We start from the raw sequence: 20654 nt of genomic DNA on the forward strand, positions 1-20654 counted from the left end.
TACGACCGGTTTAAGATGGCGGCCGTATTTCTCGGTGCCCAGCAGCCAATAGGGCATCTAGTCTCTATATAATATCTATGGGTATAAAGCCTATATGTATTAGTAATCGTTTTTATTCACTAGGGGGTAGTATATCTTCATTCAAAACCAAATTTAGTTTCTGTTTACAAAGATTTGTAGGCTAATCTACCATGCGACCCAAACAATGAAACACTCTTTAAATACACATTTTTCTCTTTGCTCTGTAAAATATAATTAGTAACGTGTTTACCCTGTTATATTTCACTCACTGTTCTGTAAGAGTAATTATGCATGTTTGATGACTGATGTGGACATGAACTTGTGTGCTCCATGTGCTGGATGCTGGGAGTGTGTGCGCTCAGAAACAGCCGGTCCAGGCCGTGTTGGCACAGATCTCACAGGGGTCTGGACTGATGATTTTCACTGTTGACAGAGTGTTAAAAAGGTCAGCCTCCTCTGTCTAATGACCCTGTGTTATGTTTGCTGATAATTTTGCTGACTTATATCCACTCTAAAACTTCTGGAGTGCTCTCACAGTCAGCCAATAAAACATGGCAATAAAAGATATGGCCCATTACAGAGAGAAGCCATGTTTACAAAGAGACAATTATGCATGCAACAAGATCTCTATGTTTAGTGAAGATAATGGGTAGACGCTCAGTCTAGGTGCTAATTCTGGGTTTATCACCAGGTTCACTCAGGTGTGTCGGCCAGAACACCACTTAAGGCAAAATATTCTAGAGTATGAAATGAAGAGCTGAGAGATAGTTCTTATTCTGTTTATTTTTCCTCTTTCTTGTGTGAGTGAGTTTGAGGGTGGGTGTAATTCAGAGTGTGGTTTCTATAAAGAGAGAAACAAAATACAAATGAATAAAGGAAACATATGCACACTAATTTCTCATTGAGCACTAAAATACATTACCAAACATAAAAATAACAACAGTCAGAATATGACTATATATCTCTTAAACTCTAATACTGTAAGCAGTGAGAAATGATTCAAACACTTATTATATGGGATTCTCAGATTTTCTACCATGCGTTAAGTTACCACTAACGTAGACAGCACTTCCTGTCATCTATGATACGATTTAAAGCCTCCAATTAACTAAACGGCTGGATGCTTTTATTGTGAGAACCCCGGACCGGATGCTATGTTCCGTTCGAGCTAGCAAAGCCTTGATCGAGAAGCCTCGATAGCGGTCCGGATAATAATATTTAACACCACTTACTTCTTATTTTACTCAACCACAAAGTACTGAACAATCCTAACAACAAGAATTAAAGTATAAACATGTCTAAACACGATGTGACATATTTTGACCCGACGTAGGCTACTGAGTCAGGTGAGCGAAGCTTGAAAGTAGCATGTAGTAGTACGAGCGTGGATATAATTAGCACAACGGTCGTGTAGCGACCCTTAAACTCCTAACTCCACATCAAATAGCAGAAATAACAGCTGGTATACGCAGCAGCAGCAGATATACGGTACTTACTCTTCTCATTTACGCACACTCTGATGTTACTGCCTTACATTTTTTTATATACAATCAACTTGGATGTTTAAGTAATTTCAACTTAGTTTAATGAATTGAATTGTTGAGCAAGACTCATTGATCTGTTTTTATTTTTATTTTTTTACAGTGAATAGGCCTAATGTTCTTTTAAACTTTCTTTTCATCAAAATGTATTGCGGTTTTCGGGAAAATATTATGCAGCACAACTGGCTTCAACATTTTTCTTGAGAAGCAAATCAGCACATTATAATTATTTCTGAAGGATCATGTGACACTTAAAACTGGAGAAATGATGCTAAAAATTAAACTTTGCCATCACAGGAATATATTATTTTTAAATATATTAAAAATAGAAAACATATTATATATATATATATATATAAAATTGTATTACAATATTACAGATTTTAATGTTTTTTCATTTTTTTTTTTTCAAAAAGTCAAACTAAATGATCACTATTAAGAATGTAAAAAGCAGAGGAGGCGGAGGAAGCGCGTGATGCACCAAAGACTAGAGAAATATTCTCAGCTGTCAGCTCTTTTGATCAGAGCTATAATGGCGGCTGCAGAATCACATGATTATTCCTCACCTCTGCTGTCTGCCTGCCACTGCTGGGGAAAGCTAATGCGTGCCTGGGAGACTGACAGGGGAATCAGGCTGCCCATTGATGCCGCTCCATGAGGGAAAATGATGAAAGTGCAAAATATTTCTGTGTGTCATGACAAATCACATGTTAACTGTTGCAATGAACAGAGAAACACACTTCCACGCTCTCTTTTTGGAGCTTGATTCAAAATCTAACATATGAGAAAAACAAGGAAGTCATCGTTTTGCTTGTGGGCCAGTTACACTCTGCTGGTAGATGCTTCATAATATGTGCTTCATAATTACTAATAAACAGCCAATATCCTAGTAATATGCATGCTAAAAAGCAACTAGTTAATAGTGAGAATTGGAAAGTGTTACCGTAACTTTGAAACGACATGTCAACCTATACTAACCTGAACCCAACACCTAACAGTCTACTAATAGCATACTAATACTCTAATGACAGTTGGTTGACATGTAGTTGCAAGGTTACTTATAGTAGAATGTCTAAATTGGACAATCGAAATAAAGTGTAGCTGTAATTTATTCCTGTGATGGCAAAGCTGAATTTTCAGCATCATTACTCCAGTCTTCAGTATCACATGATCCTTCATAAATCATTCTAATGGGCTGATTTGGTGCTCAAGAAACATTTCTTATTATCATCAATGTTAAAAAAAATAGTTGTGCTGCTTTATATTTTTTAGGATATAGCATAGAAAGTTCAAAAGAACAGCATTTATTGAAATTTAGATTTTTGTAACATTGTACTGTACGTCTTTACTGTCACACTTGATTCATTTAATGGGCTTCTGCTGAATAAAGTATTCATTTATTTCAAATAGCAACCACTTTTGAATGGTAGTATGTATTATTATTGTATATATTAGAAGACAGCATCTTGTACGTCTATATGTTTATCTGTGATTTTTACAGCACACCAACCCAGACGTTGGAAGACTTCGTCAGCATCATCTTTTTCGCACAGCTCTGAACTCTCCTGGCAGGTCAGGCTCGGCACAAAGGGACGCTGCATCGCCGTGGGTCTGTCGCGGGTTAGCACTCGTGTCAAACTCCATAAGCTTTTTCAGGGTCTTTACTGCCTCCAGGGAGAAACTGTACCCACTGTCCTAATAAGACAGAAATTCAATAAGAAGTCAAGATGTGAATTATTGTCCCTCACTGCAAATATTTTTTTCCCCCACATGGGTCTGTCATAAACTAGTCATAAAAAAGTACTTTTTTTTACTACAGAATTAAACTGACAGACATTTAGATGCAGACTTCCTAAGATTATTTACCTAGCAGATAGCCATGTACTGAGAGTGAAGAGCTAACATTGGCCACCATTTACATTGATTGATGTTGAAAGTCTGAATCGGAATTATACACTGAATCACATCCAGGATTCAGCCATTCATAAATAGCTGAAAAGAGGAACATCATGTTCAATTGATATACAGAGAAATCTTCCAATACTTTGAACACTGAAATCAGGCAAATAATAATAATCTTGTCTTAGTCTGACTGAAAAGTCAATGTCTGATACTTTTATCTCTAAAAGGTATATTCATGAACGTTTTATTGTATAAAATATCACTGTTCAATGCACAGATGAAACTAACAAAATCAAACCTGTCAAGGCCGTATCTGCATCAAATGTACACTAAAAACCAAAACAAAGAAATAAATGTTTTGCTTAAAGTTCTTATTACCAAGTTCCATAATATTCTCTGACATACTTTTTTACATATATTTTTTTTTCAAGAAGAATACTAATTCCAATCATAATAGTCTAAAATAATACATTTTCTTTGTGTAAATTTTAATCTCTTATTGTATCTTATTAAATTATTGTAACACGTGTCCTATCTGACAAATTTTTTTTGCTTTTTTTGTCAGATACACAATATGATAATAAATGGATATTAAAAAGTAGTATTCTGTCAGTATTTTGTCTTAATTATGATAGGTGCCCTGTTATCTGTTACATAGAAGGAAAACCCAGAGTTTCAGATTTCCAATATATTAAATATCCACTCCTACAAGACACTCACATTTATCAAATACAGAAACGCTTTGAGATTGCAGTGGCACAATCACACTGGCTTGACAATGAAGCTATAATATTTTTCCCAAACAAGCTGTCAATTCGATCCAGCCTCACAAAGGGACAGCGGTTTGTGTGAATGGACCAATTTTGACTTATACCGTAACCTGCACACATTGTGAAATTAGCTTGTGGTCAGGAAGAGGAAAATGATCAGCGCTCTCATTTTCAGTCTCAGAAGTGTGGCTCTTCACAGAGAGGGATTGCATTGAGGGAATTCAGAATTACATCAGGTCAAGCTATATAAAGAGTGCTTATTGTGTTTATAGGTTACTAACCTGTTATGATCTGGTGGTCGCATACAGCCTGTCGTTTACATTTTTAACTCCTCTTCGATAACAAAAGAGGATGTGCATGTTCTCTATGGATAAATCATATGCAGCTCTGTCAGTATAAGTGACGAATAGTGCTAGTTAATCTCATAAATCCATCTGTTATGAGCACGTACAGGACGTAGATGTCAGCTGGCTGGCTTGCAATGGGATTTAGGAATTAGATTGTACACAAGGCCATGTCCCTATAAACTGTAGGGCTGTCAGGGGTTGATACATTAGTGCTACGGATGAACTGATCTCAGTTCAGAAGTATGGCTGAATCAGTGATAGACAGAGTTGGGGAAGCTAAACTAGCTTCTCAAGGTACATCTTAAGGAGCTTCTCAAGGAGGCGTCTGTGCTTCTCATAACATAAAATAGTTCAACTATTGTTAAGCTCTATTGAAAAAGCAAAGAGCTACACATAAATAGCTCACTTTGGTGGTATTTAATTGCATTTTATTTGCAATCAGAGTATTTGGCACAAAAACAATGATGACATTTACATTTACGTTAAACACATAAAACACAATTTATATAAAACAGTGAATAGCAGCAGCATTTAACAAAATATAATAAAGTTTTAAATAATATTAAATATTGTAATAATTATAAAAATAATTATTCTTATTGTGACAAGGGGTAAATTATATTGGGGTTTCTTTGTAACAAATGTAAATTGGAGAAAGAAATTAGAAAATTCTTCATAAAATCTATCCATTTCTAAATATTTTCAATTTTTTTTGCGGTTTTGTTGAAGAAACAGCTTCCCATTTATTTAATACATTTTGGGTTGACTTAAGTTCTTATGTTTTTAGCCCTACAAATGTGTGACCCACACATTCGTCCTCAGAGGTTATCTTTATAATGAAAACCCAAAGCTGTTGTTTTTCTTGCTGAATTTATCTGTTAGACTTAAATAACAAAAAAAGTGAATTTTCTTTTATGCATTATGACAATTTATTCAAAGTTATGATTTAACCTTATTATTGTATTTTAATTTTTTTCTGTATATAATTCCATATTCTGATGTACGCAAATCCATGATATTTATTTCCTTTTTTTTGTCATTATGATTGTTCATTGTAAGAGATACAACCATGCTTAATTTCCCTGATCATGTATGTATATATAAGTTCTGCAATAAAAAAAAGCATCTGGGAGCCTATGCATAAGTAGTTTATTTTAATCATAATGTGTTAGTTGTCAGCATGTTTGAGAAGTGAGCCTGTTTGTGATCTAATAATGAATGGGGATACAACAGAAATGCATCAGTTTAATCCTGACAAAACTGGACAGTGACACAGCAGGATATTGTGTTTGCGTCAATCCACTGGACTATAGTAGCTCTGCAATAAAACAGAGAGATTGGAAATAAATGCATCAGTGCATATTGCCACTCCTCATTGTTAGCCTTGCAGACAAGATGGCATTCGATCAGAAAACCCCAGACAGCGATTGCTCCAAACACAACAGATTCTGACTCTATTTTAGTTCTAACAGCCTCTTTTTGTTCAAATGCTCTTGTGGAATCACTATAGTCTGCACCTGGGATGGTCTTGGAATTCTCAATGATGCAAACAAACCATCCTACAATCAATATCAGCAAATGGAGTGTTGTTGACAAAGCAGAGTCTTGCGAGTACTTTTTACACACACACACACACACACACACACACACACACACACACACACACACACACACACACACACACACACACACACACACACACACACACACACACACACACACACACACACACACACACACACACACACACACACACACACACACACACACACACACACACACACACGCTGTACGTTGTAATACCCATGTCATTATACATATTTGTGTCCTCATAAACCATATAAGAACACACACACGTGATATACTCTCCTATACTCACCTCAACGAAAGAGCGTAGAATCCAGGGGAAACATTAATTTAAATTAAAAACCAAGAAACTAAGGAATATACAGCATAAACAGACAATACAGCATATAACTAAGACTAAACAGCTTTAAACATAGTCCAAACAGCCAAAAAATTACTAATAGCGGACTAGGAGCTAGCTGAAACTGAGGGCTTGCCATATACATACAAAGCTACAGAATACTCAAATCAATCAGACACCATGGTGACAAACAGGCAGGAAACAGAGGATGACACAACTAATAAACAAACTAGAAAGCTCACAGACATGATCAAAACAGAAAAATAGATAGTCACCTATATTTTTAGGGCTGGTTGTGGTTGGACATGAAGAGAAATCCTCTCTAATGACCAAAACCTTCAAAGTGAAAGAAATGGTACTCTCCATTCTGTTTGTTCACCATTTCACTGAAGCTTTCAAAATAGGCAAATTATAGTTCCATCAGCAGCCGGCTTGCTTCTTCTTTCCTGAGCTTACGAGCAAACACAGAACCGAACGCAGAAAGAACATTGTAATACATTATTACTCAAAGCACAGGGCATCAAATCAAGGTGGCTGCTTTTGCAGAAAATGCTGCGCAGCAAACAGGTTTGGGTTCTTATGTGGCCTACAAATGATCAAGAATGTGTTTAATTATGCAACACAGGCCTTATTGGAAAAATTTACCTGTGGCAACATTTTCTAACATAAATGTTCTCACATAATTATGATTACATGGGCAGATTATGGATTAATAAAGACTTGTTTTCACGCGGCACTTTGCACAATTATGTTATGACATCAAAATGTACTCGGTTACTTTCGTAACCTCGGTTCCGTAAGAGTAAGGGAACGAGTATTGCGTAGCTATACGCAGTGGGGAAACTCCTTTCCTCGAGAAATACTGAAGCAAATAATTTAAAACGCAGTGTAGCTGCACAGCAGACACAGCAGAGCGTCTAGCTCGCCAATTGGCTGTGCTGCGGCAACTGCACATCCTATGCCCAAGTGCCTCTGACGCGCGATCCAATCAGGAGACTTGGCACCATAACAAGTCAGAGCGCGCCTAAATGGGCATGGCCTAAGCCTATAAAGGGAGCCCTCTTCTGGGAGGTCCCAGGATACCCGTTGAGGGGCCACACATGGAGGGCCCATAAGTTGGAGCGAGGGGTTCGCTTGTGCGAGGAGGTCTTTCCTCATTGGCACTGGCCAGAGGGCAGTGTCCATCATCTGCGCCAGCTCTGGGAACCACGCTTGGGTTCTACAGAGAGTGGCTACTAGAAGGACTGGGCATCCGCTTTCCTTGATCCGTCTGAGGACCTGAGGGATCATAGATACTGGCGGGAACGCAAACAGAGGGCATCTGGGCCAGGCATGGGCCAGCACGTCCTTGTTCTTCGAAAAGAACGTTACGAAGTGAGTGTTGACTTCCGAGGCAAAGAGGTCGACCTCTGCCTCGCTGAAAACACTCCATATCAGACGTACTGTCTGTGGGTTGAGAGACCACTTGCCTGGGGGAGTGTTGTTTCTCGATAGCATGTCCGCACCCAAGTTTTGGATCCCCGGAACATGAGCAGCTCTCAGAGAGCGCAGGTTGATTTCTGCCCATGACGTACAGGTTGCCTGATCTGAGGCCACCCTGTCGTTTTATATAGGACACCACTGACATGTTGTCCGAGCGGACTAAGACGTGGTGTCCCCTGAGGTCTGGCAGAAATGCATTCAGGGCCAACCAAACTGCTCTCATTTCCAGGCAGTTGATATGTAAGCTCTTCTCCAGGCTCGACCATAGGCCGGAGACAGGCTTGCCCTCGCACAGCGCTCCCCAACCTTTTTTGAGGCATCTGTGAAAATTGCTTTCCTCCTGGAGGCCACACCCACAATCACGCCCGACTGGTATGCCGCGCTGGTCCACCGTAATCTGCAGGCGACCTGACCGCCACGCATGGGTCGGCACACGGCGTATGCACTCAAGATGCATATGAAGTAGTCCTAACTGGAGTGCATGAGACCGAGAAGCCTCTGAAACTTCTTGAGCGGCACGTGTGCGCTCACTCTGAAGGAGGCTAACAGCTGTTGTATAGAGAGTGCGCCCTCAGGTGTGAGCTGCGCTTTCATCGTCATAGAGTCGATAACTGTGCCCAGAAAGATCACACTCTGGCTGAGTAACAGTTTGCTCTTTGAAAGCAAAACCAGCGTGATGTGGGTTTGGGGAGCTTGGCGCCTAGGCGGTGGGTAGCGCTTAGCCGACCTTAAGCGATGGCGGGTATCAGCCACAGGGCGGGGCTGAGGAACCTGAGGCGCCAGTTTTGCTGGTCGAGAAGGCGGCGCGCTCTTGTGGTGGCTTGAGGCAGAACTGGATCATCTAGGCAGGAAGTGCTTCATGGCTTGCGAAGACTTCTGTGCTTTGGTGAACCTTTCAGAGAACCCCTTCACAGCCGGGCCAAAGAGACCGGTGCTAGAGATCGGGGAATCGAGGAACGTCGTTCTGTTCGCTTCCTTGATGTCTGTGAGGTTCAGCCAAATGTGGCGCTCGAGCACGACAAGGTTAGTCATCCCTCTGCCGATAGCCTGCACAGTAGCCTTGGTAGCACGGAGGGCTAGATCCGTAGCGCTGCGCAGGTCACGGAACGTTTCAGGGTTCGGGCCAGACTCGTCCATAGCTTGGAGAAGTTTGGCCTGAAACAATTGCAACACCGCCATGGTGTGTAGAGCCGATGCAGCCTGACCGGAAGCGGAGAACGCGCGTCCAGCAAGGGCTGAAGTGTTACGGCAAGGCTTTGAGGGGTGCACCGCTCTAGCTCTCCAGCCAGCAGCGGTGGGCGGGCACAGACTGCTTCCTCTAGGGATGGTAGCTTCTCATACCCTTTTTCTGCAGCGCCATCAACAGAGGAGAGCGTGGCAGAGGTGGAGCTCTTGAGTGCTGAATAAGGCGCGCGCAAAGACTTTGTGAGTTCCTCGTGGATCTCGGGAAAGAAGGGAGCGGGCTTGTGACGGGGGGCCTGCTGGCGCCCTGGCAAAAACCATCCATCCAGCCGACTTCTGGGCGGCTCCTCGGGCGAGGTCCATTCGAGACCGAGGTCTGAAACGGCCACGGTGAGGATGCGCAGCATCTCGGTGTCCGAGTTTGTCCTGGTAGCTGCAGCGCTAGCACCAGACTGTGAAAAGGCAGGGTCGACGGAGCCCGACCACTATTCCTCAAATGCGTCGATGGAGAGGCTGTCGTCTTGTTCATCACCCGATCCGCCAAAGGAGACAAGACCCGCCGCTCGGTCGGATGGGTGCTGGTCTGCATGGGTCAACAGGACTAGCAATGGAGATTGAGAAGGAGACAGTGAGGCACGCGGGGACTCGGTCGGCGTGGGCTCGCTTACTCTTCCATCTGGTCGGGCTGCCGTAGGCTGTGGCGCTTCTTCTTCTGCGGCTGAAATAGTGCAAGGGAAGGGAAGAGGAGGTGTAGCAGTGTCTCGGAAGAGAGCTAACCGAGAGTTTGCTTTTGTTAACACTATCGGATAGGTTTAGGGTTTAAATATAGCCTACGTTATCTTAAAACATGATGGAGGATTCATCTTTTAGCGCCACTCACCGGACATTCCAATTCAGAACTGTAGTGATATTGGAGTTTGTACGTATGGCCATAATCACGTTCATCTGTTCCGGAAAAAAAAACGAAACACGGTTTTAGCGCCACTCCCTGGACATTTTACTTTGAAAACTGTCAAGAAACATGTATGATGCAACATATTTTGCTTTCGGCTAAAATGTTGCCACAGGTAGGCCTAGCTATGTTTTTCTAATGAGCCTGGTTATATGTGAGAGTGTTCTACCTACATGCACTCGGTAGAAACGTTTTTAAATATTCACACATAGGCTACTGTTCTGCACACAGGCAGAGATCCATGCCTGAAAGATTTCATTTCAAGAAGTAAATGAAAAAATATAATATTTAAATGAGCAGTGAAGAAGACATCTATCAGTAAATAGCTACACTCTTAATGTTCCTGTCACTCAACATTCAATGTATCTTTTATGAGCAACGGCCCACCAAACCTCATTAAGAACTCGTGGCATATGTTGCTTTCAAATTGTCAGGATACAGAATATAAACATGAGGAAGTCTGCTCCCTTCTAGTCAATCAAAAAGTTGGATACACTTGGCATGAAATGGTTGAGGATGAATTCACTCAGACATCATGAGCACCTCTTGAATGAAGCATTTTAAAATCTTTTATCCATTAAAGTGAACTAATTGCCTGATTTGGCTGTACAAAAAAATCTAATAACATTTTTGTAATGTCAATCATATTCTTTCTACAATACAAATACACATGATATAAAGAGAACAGGGTAAAACTTTAAAATAATGGTAGCTATTCTGAACATGGTTATAAAATGCATATTACTCAGGTGTTACTCTTCAAAAACTAGGTATGTGGTCCATTATTTTAAAGTGAAAAAAAAAAAAACTTAAAATTAATGCTCAGATCACTTGTAGTTTTTGAAGAGTGACTAACAAACATTTGAGTAATTAGTGATACATTTTATGACAATTTTCAGGGTAAAAAAGACAATTGTTCAAGTCTCAGTTAGTAGTAGCTGAAGTGTTAAAGGGATAGTTCACCCAAAAAATGAAAATTATGTCATAATTTACTCACCCACAAGTTGTTCCAAACCTGTATGAATTTCTTTCTTCTGCTGAACACAAAAGAAGACATTTAGAAGAATATGGGTAAACCCATCAACTGTAATTTGGTTACCGACATTCTCCAAAATATCTTCTTTTGTGTTCGTCAGAAGAAAGAAAATCATACAGGTTTGGAACAACTTGAGGGTGAGTAAATTATGACAGAACTGTCCATTTAATGTAGTACTACTCACTTGTCCTGCATCACTTCCAGCATAGTTACCCATTAATGATGGACCATTATTCTAAAGTGTTACCGAGAACAGATATTCGGCAGTAAATATTTAAAAAAACATTTTTGTAACGTCAATCATATATTCTTCCAACAATAAAAATAATACACACAATGCAAAGAGAGCAGATTTTCAATGCATTTTATTGAACACTGAGGCATTACCACACACAAAGGAGTATAAAACCCAGCAAAACTGAGAAATAGAAAACATAAAAAAGACACTTCTTTATTAAATAATTGAAATATGTGCTGTAACAAAACAAAATCTGGGAAAGGAAAGAGGGGAAGGAAGTTTAAGTAACAGTTCATAAACGGTGTGCTGTCATTTTCAGTTTTGCCATTTAGGCGACATTCGCAACGTTCGTATAGTCAACTAACTATGAGAACATTGTTTGAAAATATGTGGTTTTTATTAAGTGGATGATCAAGCGTTGGGGATGATGGGAAGAATTAGCAGCCAGTACAAGCCGCAAAAGCACATATTTCACAGATATCCACAGGCACAGATGCTGAAACGGAAAAAAAACAATAACTCAAGTTAGTCAATGTTATTTATTGACTGTTTATTTATTGTGCACAACTGTAAAAGTAAACCAAGACTCCTACCTAGCCTAGCAAAGGACAGTGTTGCTCCTCTCTGCATGCACAGGGGCACAAACTCCTGTGGCAGGGTTGGACTGGAACATACAGAAAAGTAGCTCGTCTTGGCCAACCGGGGGTTTTGTGTTCGTGGTTGATCGGTCAACTGCTGGAGAACTTTCACCGAGTCCAAAGAAAAGGAAAAATCGCCTTCCTACAGGTTGGTGATTGTAGAAAAAAAACTGATGAGTTCAGTGTGTCAGGACTGACAGCTGGAGTTTAACTTAATGAAATTTGTGTGACTGATTCTTTATAAATGGCTCAAATGACTATATGGCTCAAAGGAGAATTCAATAAAGTCATATTAAACACGTTACAAAATGAGGTCAGATGCAAACGGTCTATAAATCATATGGAAATAAGTATAGAGGATAATTGTGACTAGTACGTTTTTAATAATAGAGACGCAGTAATGAATGATAGCTATCAAAGCTAGAGCTTACCTGGACTTGTACAGCCTCACAGACCAGGCAAAGAGCCACGACGAGGAAAGCGACACACAGGACGGTCTTCATGCTGGCGGGTTCTTTCACGGGAATGATTTAGTGTAGTATGTTTTTCAGTGGTTGTCCCAGCAATCTCTGCCTTTCTCCTCGTTCTGTCTCCTCTTATAAAGGAAACGGTCCCGGACCAGCGACCTATCGGAACCTGTCACTGTTTCTTTGCTGTTAATGAATAAAGAGGATAAATTTTACAATGTCGTAAAACAGAATTCATAAATGCTACGTGACCTCATCTGTAGTTGTGACATGCACTTTTATGGATCTTCTAGTTAGCTTTGCCTAAGTGGCCTGTTCTTCATTCTCTAGTTAGGGTTAATTAATAACCACACAATACGCACACAATAGTGTCTTTGTGTTATGAGCAAGTTAAATCCAATGAGAATACCAATGCAAGCAAATCTCAAAACAAAGCTACACCTTTCTTTTTGTTATTTGGCCATTCTTCCTTGATCCTATATACATTTTCAGTAACTGAGTACCCTTTTTTGCAAATATTACAATAATGATCTCATATTTCATTGTGTAACCATCATGTCTTCCTCTAAGGAAGTTTCAAAAGTGAAAACAGACTTTCTCTGGGCCCAAAGTGAGTGATATATGAATCAAATATAAAGAAGATCATAAAATTGCTTTGAAGGGCACTGTTTCACAGAGTAATGGACAGCAAGAAAAAATATGTAACTAACCATAAAATCATCACTCTAAATCCACTGTGTTTTGGTGCAATTTTATGTCTCAGTTGTCACATGCCTAAGAAATAAAAGAAATATGGTATTTGGCCCAGTTTTTGCTGTTTAGGCTGTTAAATTACAATTTTGTTGTTTGAGCATTTAAAATCATCAAATTTACTATGATAAATGTCAATGATTTTTTATATTTTTACAACAAATATATAGTTGTTAACGGTTTTTGAGCAAGCATATTTTTGCCGGTTGTCCCGTGGATAATGTTTGAACTAAAAAGAGAACTAAAGATAATTTAATTATCACAAATAACAATTATGTAATAAAATCAATATGCTCTCAGGGCAGGAGAGGGAAGACCAAAAGTTCATATTAAACTACCATTAACTCTTTCCACTACAGCATTTACCAAATATGTTCCCAGTCAGCATCAGCATTTTTGATTATATTCACAAAACTTTCATGACCCCCAGAATATTTTGTTGTATGAACAGTCAATATATCAAAAGAAAGAACAGAGCCTCAAAAAAACAAGCTTCATTCTTTCTTTTTTTTATCAACAGTCAAAATACTTCACCAAGATCAAAATCAGAACAACGATCAAGTGAACAAAGATAGAGTAGATTAAGTCCAAAGCTTGCACAGTCATATTACTCTTTGTGGATAAATTTTTTCTCTGTAACGTTAGGCAGTTTTTATTTATATGCTGTTGAATGTTTGGTGATCAGGCTAGCTTACTTGTGCGTAAGCTACTTCTTTATTAAGCAGATTTTCTTCGTCGCTTATTTTTGGATCCGGAAATGCTGTTCTATTTCAGAAGATCCGTAACAGCGTGCCATAATAGTGAAAACAGGGATCGCCGGAAAAACTCATCAATGAAGTGGAAGCATTGTGTCATGAATCACGGAAAATGTTGTCAATGGTGGGGAAAGAGTTAGGCTAGTAATCATCATAATTAAAATAGTCATTTTATGTAGATATGTACAAGTATAAAGATACGTTGTTCAGTTAACTATACTGACACAATGAACATTTAAAAGGATGTACACATTGATGTCTGTCTAGTCTTGATAAACCCTTCAATCATTAATCAGAAAGTTTCTTCTTCAAAGGTTATGACAGCATGATGTCTGTTCTGACACCCACTCAAATTAATTATGAACAAGAACTTTCTTTTCAACTACACGACATGTTTAGACAAATGTTGCACAATCTGTTTTTTAAAATGGTGGTATAAATGGTCGAAAGGCTTCGATCTGAGACTGTGACGGCGCCCACACCTGATGATGCAATTTCACTTCAACATTGCAACTGCTTATCGACCAAGCCTCTTCCGTTGTCATTATACGTGATGATTGTGATTGCAGACACGTTCACATGTGACAGCAGACACTCCAACATGCTTCTAACACAACACACGCCAATCACGCACATACGGACTTGAGGCATGAAGAGGCCAAATTCAAAGCTCGTGTTTGTACAGCGGAAGCTTCCCATGCTTCAATTTGCTATTGCTTATCAGGGCTCAGACATAATGATCATTATTTATTGTGTTTACTTAATATTGTGAATATTCTCCTCCCTGTGAAGGTGCGTTCTGTCTTAAAACTGCTTTATGACTTAATGGCCCCGTAACTGCTTTGACCTTTGCATCCGAGAGCAGCGAGTAAGAAATCAGGACAGTGGGAAAACATAAATGTACTCTACATTGCAAGTCTCTTTGCACAAATATACAAATACAGTGGACTTATAAGACTTATGGCTGGTTTCACAGACAAGGCTTAAGTCCAGTCCCAGACTAAATTGCATGTTTGAGCTGTTTTAACTGAAAGCAACGTGCACTGACATATCTTATCATTTGTCAGTGCCATTGTTTTGTCTCAAGATTCACATCATGTTTTTTCCTAAGGCACGTTTATAAAAACTAATTAAATGTCCTAATTGATATAAGGCCTAATCCAGGCTTAATCTAAGCCCCTGTTTGTGAAACCAGGCCCTTGAGAAACAGTTTATAGACTGATAGGCGATTATTCAGAATGACATCTGCCGATACCAATACAGACAGTTCGATTTTCTTATAAAAAAAAAAAAAAACTCTCCCAAATAATGCTGTAAACTATACATGGAACCCTCTTATTTGGTAAATTTCTATAATATTAGAGGATAAAATGAACAAATGAGCTATTATATTCAACTGCTATATATTTTCAGATATAATAATTGCTGTATATAGTTTTCATACACACTTGGCAAATCTATTCAAACATACATGTATAATTAACAGTAAATAAGCTTTTTTGTATAGCTAACGAACTGTGAACACTGGATAACTTTCCTGAGGTAAATAAAAAGTTAAGTGACGTTTTTCACAAACTTTGTCTTTGTCTTTCCGCAGTTGAAACATTGATTGAGCGATTACATGAGACATGGTATATTTAGTTAAGTTGTACTGTATCTTTCAACATACTTTTGGTGTGCATGTTTTTTCATGCTATAACTTGTAGTAAAGTGGAAAAAAGACTGCTTGACCTGAAGTGCTACAGCAATCTGTCACGTCACATTTAAGAGCTTCAAAATGCCATGTATTGTTTGAAACTGCATTATTGGTTTATGAAAGCTTACATTCATGAGAGCACTTAATCGGTAACCCAATCAAATATGATGGACTCAAAGCTAGGTTTTACAAGACACAATGGCCCTCATTTATCAATCTTGCGTCGAAACGGGCGTATATGTTGGCGTAAGATTATGCTTACACTCCTCTCACCGCCTGATTTATGAAGCTGTGCGTACCTTTGAAATTCAGGTGTACGCAATACCTGCCTCTTGATAAATGCCGCGGCTGAAAACGATCGTCATTAGATTAACACGCCCCTATATATTCACGTCTCCGCCTCCCCCACGCCCTCATTTTACGCCATGGACACAAGGAAGACGGCAAAGAGGAGAAACTTCTCCGGTGGAAATACAGTTTAAATCGCTGGTTGGTTGAGCAAATTACCTAGGTATCACAATGCATTATTTTACAGCACGTGTTTTGAAACTATAAGCGTGGAATTTCGCATGACGTCGTCACATGTAATGGGGTGTACAATAGTGATGATGGTGATGTGAATAATTGCATGACAATTTGTAATATTCTTCTTATTAGTATTACGATTTTGATTATTAATGACGCTTATTGTTATTTAGATTGTTATTAACATGTCTTTGTTATTATTATTATTTAAAAGAAGAAGAATGTCATTTTAATTATTTTGTCAGTCTGAATTATTTGTTGGTCATTGAAAGCCTTTCATTACTGAACCCAGTCCGTGCGCGCCTGCCGGGCTTAACTCACAAAAATAAACACTGAAGTTTATAATTTCTATGTTGTTGTTTTTTTACAGTGGGTCATAATATATCATATCTTTAGTTTGTCAGTGCGTTTTGTGGTGTTAGGAATTGTTTTTCTGTGCATTTCAGCACTAACTCAAAACGTGCGTACATGTACACCACCTCCTGAGCTGGCGTAGGATTTGAGCGCGCCATACGCCAACGTCCATATTGATAAATCGCAAAGTCACCGTGGTTTTGGGTGTACGCCAGGTGTACGCTGGAAATTTGGTGTACGCACTTTTCATAAATGAGGGCCTATATGAGGAGAACATAATTCGTGTTTGTGTTATTTCCTTTCCTATGCCCCCGCTTTCATGGGAGATGTAGCATATTGTGTGTTTCTCTTTTTTTATATACATCATTTATTGAAATTGTGAACATTTTAACACTGACTATTGTTAAACAAATTGCATATGGTCCATATAAAAGATTATACAGAGATGAAAGGGAAGAGCATTTACAGTACAATAATTTTTCAGTTAAGTTAATTTCTAATCTCATTTTAATGATCAAATGAGATGCCCCTTAGGGAACAGAAGTCCAAATAAGGGCCACAAATCTGTCCCTATAAATTTCTATGATTAAACCTGTCTCACACGTCTTCATAATGCTTGACTTCAGGCCAGTTGTATGGAGCAGATCCTGTGCCAAATGTGCCAAATGGCCTTTACATGGGGGAGGTAAACGACAGCTCGCATGAACATCACGTACTGTAAATCAACAGCTTGGGAACAAATTCAACCTCTGAAAACAACACAAAGTCAGAATAGAATAGAATAGAATATCTTTATCGGGGTGCACAAAGAAATTACATTTAACTTGTAATATAATAAAAATATGTCAATATTTATTTGAAATGAAATATAATAATAATAGCTAAAGAAAAAATATAAGACTGGATATTTAAAGAAAACAAGTTTAGTTAAAATGACTGGGAGACTGATTTCTAGATTAGTTCTAGTTTCTAGAAAAGTTAGATTAATATTTGATTAAATATTCAATAAAATAATGAATATGTACTTTGTCCTTTGTAAATGAAATTGTAAAGGCTACAAAGTATTTTTTATATTTCAATATTATATTTATTTAATTTCAGTAGTAAAAATTCCAATATAACAATGTATTAAGTATAAATTAATCACAGTAAAGAGCAATTAACCAAGAACTTTACCCCTGAACTTTATTATCACCATGTGGTTACAATATAATGGAGCCAATTGTAGGTAATAGGCAAGATTGTAAAACTTGAAATACTTGAAATAATAATGAATGTCTGTTACTCTGCCAAAAAGGAATGACATTTTATACAAAAGGGCTTTTTGAGTCACATACATATACTGTAAAATGTAAATTATTTGGAATGATTTGGAATCTACAATAAAATGGATATTAAATCAACAATATTGTCCCCCCAACTAGCTTATTTCATAGTGGAGATTGTTGCTGTTTCTTGTTATTTTCTTATTAAAAACAAGATCATTATGAATAAGTATTTCTAATATTCTAATAACATTAATACTTCTTAAATACAGATTTATCTGAAAGAAATATTTGGCAAAAAAAGCTAACTAAAGCTACAGGTTTTATTTTACTATGCAAAAGAAAAAATTCATAAAAAACAAAAGGATCACATGGGGAAAAGAATACACTGACAACAACAAAATTAGTTATTAATATTTCGTCGGTTCTCTCTTGTGTTCGCATGTGTTCATAATTTCTTTGAATGACAGCCTGGCCAAAAAATATTGCCATGTTTCATTGCGTTATCACAAATAAAACTATTGACTCCAAGCACAACTAAGCACAAAATACTTAATATTAAATAAAATATTTGAATAAAATATTTGAATAAAGGGTGAAGATGTCCATTTTCCTAGGCCTGAAAGATTATGTGTAATTTCAATCATCTTTAGTCAGATGCATTTACATTGTGACTGTGCCTCAGATGCAGTCAACTCTATCTGTGTCTGTAAAGGTGTGAACCAAATGACCCATACAGACGTATGGAATACGTCATACAGCCACGGGCTTAAACTGATGTGTGAATTACAAAGAAACAGCATTGCTATAGATTGCAGTGTAGATCAATCTCCTGTGGGAGGTCCTAACAGTTTTCTATGTATCCATTTTGTCTTCATGTATAAAGTTCTGTCACACAGACAGAACTTTGGGTTAATATTCTTAGAAGGCTGACACGCTAACATCGCTGCTGAAGAACAGTGCTACACATCTTCAATGCATTCTTCTCTCCACAAGAACTCTGGTCAAGCTTACTTATTTTATGTATTGGATAAATCGAATATATTGGCGAGCCACGCAAAAAATCGCTCGGCCAAAGAGAAATCTAACAGGGTGGACACCACTTTTGGCCACTATTGTAGGCTATATTTGCTGCGTAAGCAATGTTAAGAGCTCATCTTTTTTATTTAAAAATGTTTCTTGATTGTCACCAACATTAATGGGTTAGTTTACTCAAAAATGAAAATTCTGTCATTTTAATTAGTAGTTAGCTCATCCTCATGTCGTTCCAAACCCACAAGACTTTCATTCATCTTCAGAACACAAATGAAGATATTTGTGATGAAATCCGAGATCTGTCCCTCCATTGGGAGCAATTAACTTACACATTCAAGGTCCAAAGACTTGTAGATTAAAGTAGCCTAATCCTCTAGTGGTTTCTCCATGATCATAATCCACTAGAGTCACGAATAATCCATGTGATTCCAGTGATTTAACCTTGCTTTTATGAAGTGACGCGAGTCCTTTGTTTTCGCAAAAAAAAAAAAACAGAATTTACCTCAAAATATACAAAATAATATTATCTACAGTGCGTTCAGGGAACAACTTCCGGTCTTGAGTCAACACAACGTGCATGCGTCTTGGTGCTCCCCCTACTGGATTGAAGGTTAATGTTTTCGTAAACATAGAGGTAAATTATGTTTTTTTCGTGTGCAAACAAAGTAATCGTGACGCTTCAGAAAAATGTAGGTTAAACCACTAAAGTCACATGGATTACTTTAGTCATGTCTTATAGCCTACCGTTCTGGACCTTAATGTGTAAATTGCGTTTTTCACAGGATCGCTGTCGGATTTCGTTAAAAATATCTCCATTTGTGTTCGGAAGATGATCGAAAGTCTTATGGGCTTGGAACGACTTGATGGTAGGCTACGTAGTTTAATTTTTGGGAGAACAAACCCTTTAAAATAAATCTTTAGTTGACCTGACAAGAATTTAACAAGATATTTCACATAGTGAATTATTAAATGCAAATGGGCTAAGTCATATAATGAGATCAATTAAGATTGTTGAGAGAAGTCAAGTTGTCAAATATTGTCTTTTTACATTTTTCTTTTTCTGTGTGTAGAAAAAAATCTACACACAGATAATCAGACAGTCACAGCGTTTGTGAAATCTTGTACCTATCAGAATGACATGAAGCGGTGACAACGTGCCCAGGATGGTGACTCACATCATGGACCATTAATTTAGCTCTTGTCCTCTTGATCTTTGCACCTGAAAAGAAAACATGGAACTTCAATTAATGCATGAGTCTGATTCATAAGGGAGTCACTGCTGCCTAGAAATCGAAGCTGAACACATAATTCAAGGAAGATACCAAGATATATAAATATTAGATTAGGCTACTATTTGCATTTTTCTTTAGCTTACTTTTTTTAAATACAAAACTTGCAATGGGATTAATTTAACATAAATAAATAGAAACATACAAAGCTTTCATGCTAACACAGTAATTTGAATGTAAGAGGATGTGGTTTATCATCAACATTATATTAATGTGTAACACTGATTTGGCAGCTAAACTTGTTGACAGCTTTTTTCCCCGCCCAACACTAGAATTGCTCTGTATTACTTTATGACTGGGGCGAGAGAAAAAAATGTATTAACATAGTAATTCGAAACGTGAGAGATAATATATCAGTCATATCAATGTCAGCGACTGTGTAATTGCATTGTTTTTTTATAACTCAAAAATAAAACACCAATGAAATTATGCTAATAAAGTTTTTTTTTTTAATCAAGCCACAAACTGCCATGTTTTCATGA

General features: G+C 38.1%; 2 protein-coding genes across 5 annotated transcripts; both read right to left on the reverse strand.

The window, feature by feature from the left end:
- Window positions 1-379: 379 nt before the first annotated feature.
- On the reverse strand, window positions 380-5202 carry LOC306990888 (guanylate cyclase activator 2B; the record flags this gene model as incomplete). The annotated part of the gene is made up of 3 exons (XM_079598209.1): window positions 4516-5202; window positions 3101-3252; window positions 380-444 (listed from the first exon to the last, which is right to left on the reverse strand). Exons 1-3 carry the CDS (start codon window positions 4536-4538, stop codon window positions 380-382), a joined length of 240 nt encoding a protein of 79 aa, XP_079454335.1. The 5' UTR covers window positions 4539-5202.
- A 6348-nt stretch (window positions 5203-11550) lies between these two features.
- Window positions 11551-20171, reverse strand: LOC306990288 (guanylin). 4 transcript variants are annotated; one of them, XM_079596926.1, is made up of 4 exons: window positions 20009-20171; window positions 12468-12689; window positions 11992-12178; window positions 11551-11894 (listed from the first exon to the last, which is right to left on the reverse strand). In XM_079596926.1, exons 2-4 carry the CDS (start codon window positions 12537-12539, stop codon window positions 11836-11838), a joined length of 318 nt encoding a protein of 105 aa, XP_079453052.1. In that variant the 5' UTR covers window positions 12540-12689; window positions 20009-20171; the 3' UTR covers window positions 11551-11835. The 4 variants fall into 4 exon arrangements, with proteins under 4 accessions (XP_079453052.1, XP_079453054.1, XP_079453051.1 ...); XM_079596928.1 differs by having other exon boundaries at window positions 20059-20095; XM_079596925.1 differs by lacking the exon at window positions 20009-20171 and adding an exon at window positions 19213-19443.
- Window positions 20172-20654: the final 483 nt, after the last annotated feature.

The sequence above is a fragment of the Phoxinus phoxinus genome (assembly GCF_949152265.1).
Source record: "Phoxinus phoxinus genome assembly, chromosome: 22".
NCBI classification, from domain to species: Eukaryota; Metazoa; Chordata; class Actinopteri; order Cypriniformes; family Leuciscidae; genus Phoxinus; species Phoxinus phoxinus.

What these genes read in the sequence shown, in the direction of transcription:
- LOC306990288 (XM_079596926.1), bottom strand. Translation starts at nt 12,539, where the DNA reads ATGAAGACCGTCCTGTGTGTCGCTTTCCTCGTCGTGGCTCTTTGCCTG. An exon ending in GTGAGGCTGTACAAGTCCAG is followed by an intron (nt 12,179 to 12,467) that starts GTAAGCTCTAGC and finishes ACCAACCTGTAG; the next exon opens with GAAGGCGATTTTTCCTTTTC. An exon ending in ACTGTCCTTTGCTAGGCTAG is followed by an intron (nt 11,895 to 11,991) that starts GTAGGAGTCTTG and finishes TTTCCGTTTCAG; the next exon opens with CATCTGTGCCTGTGGATATC.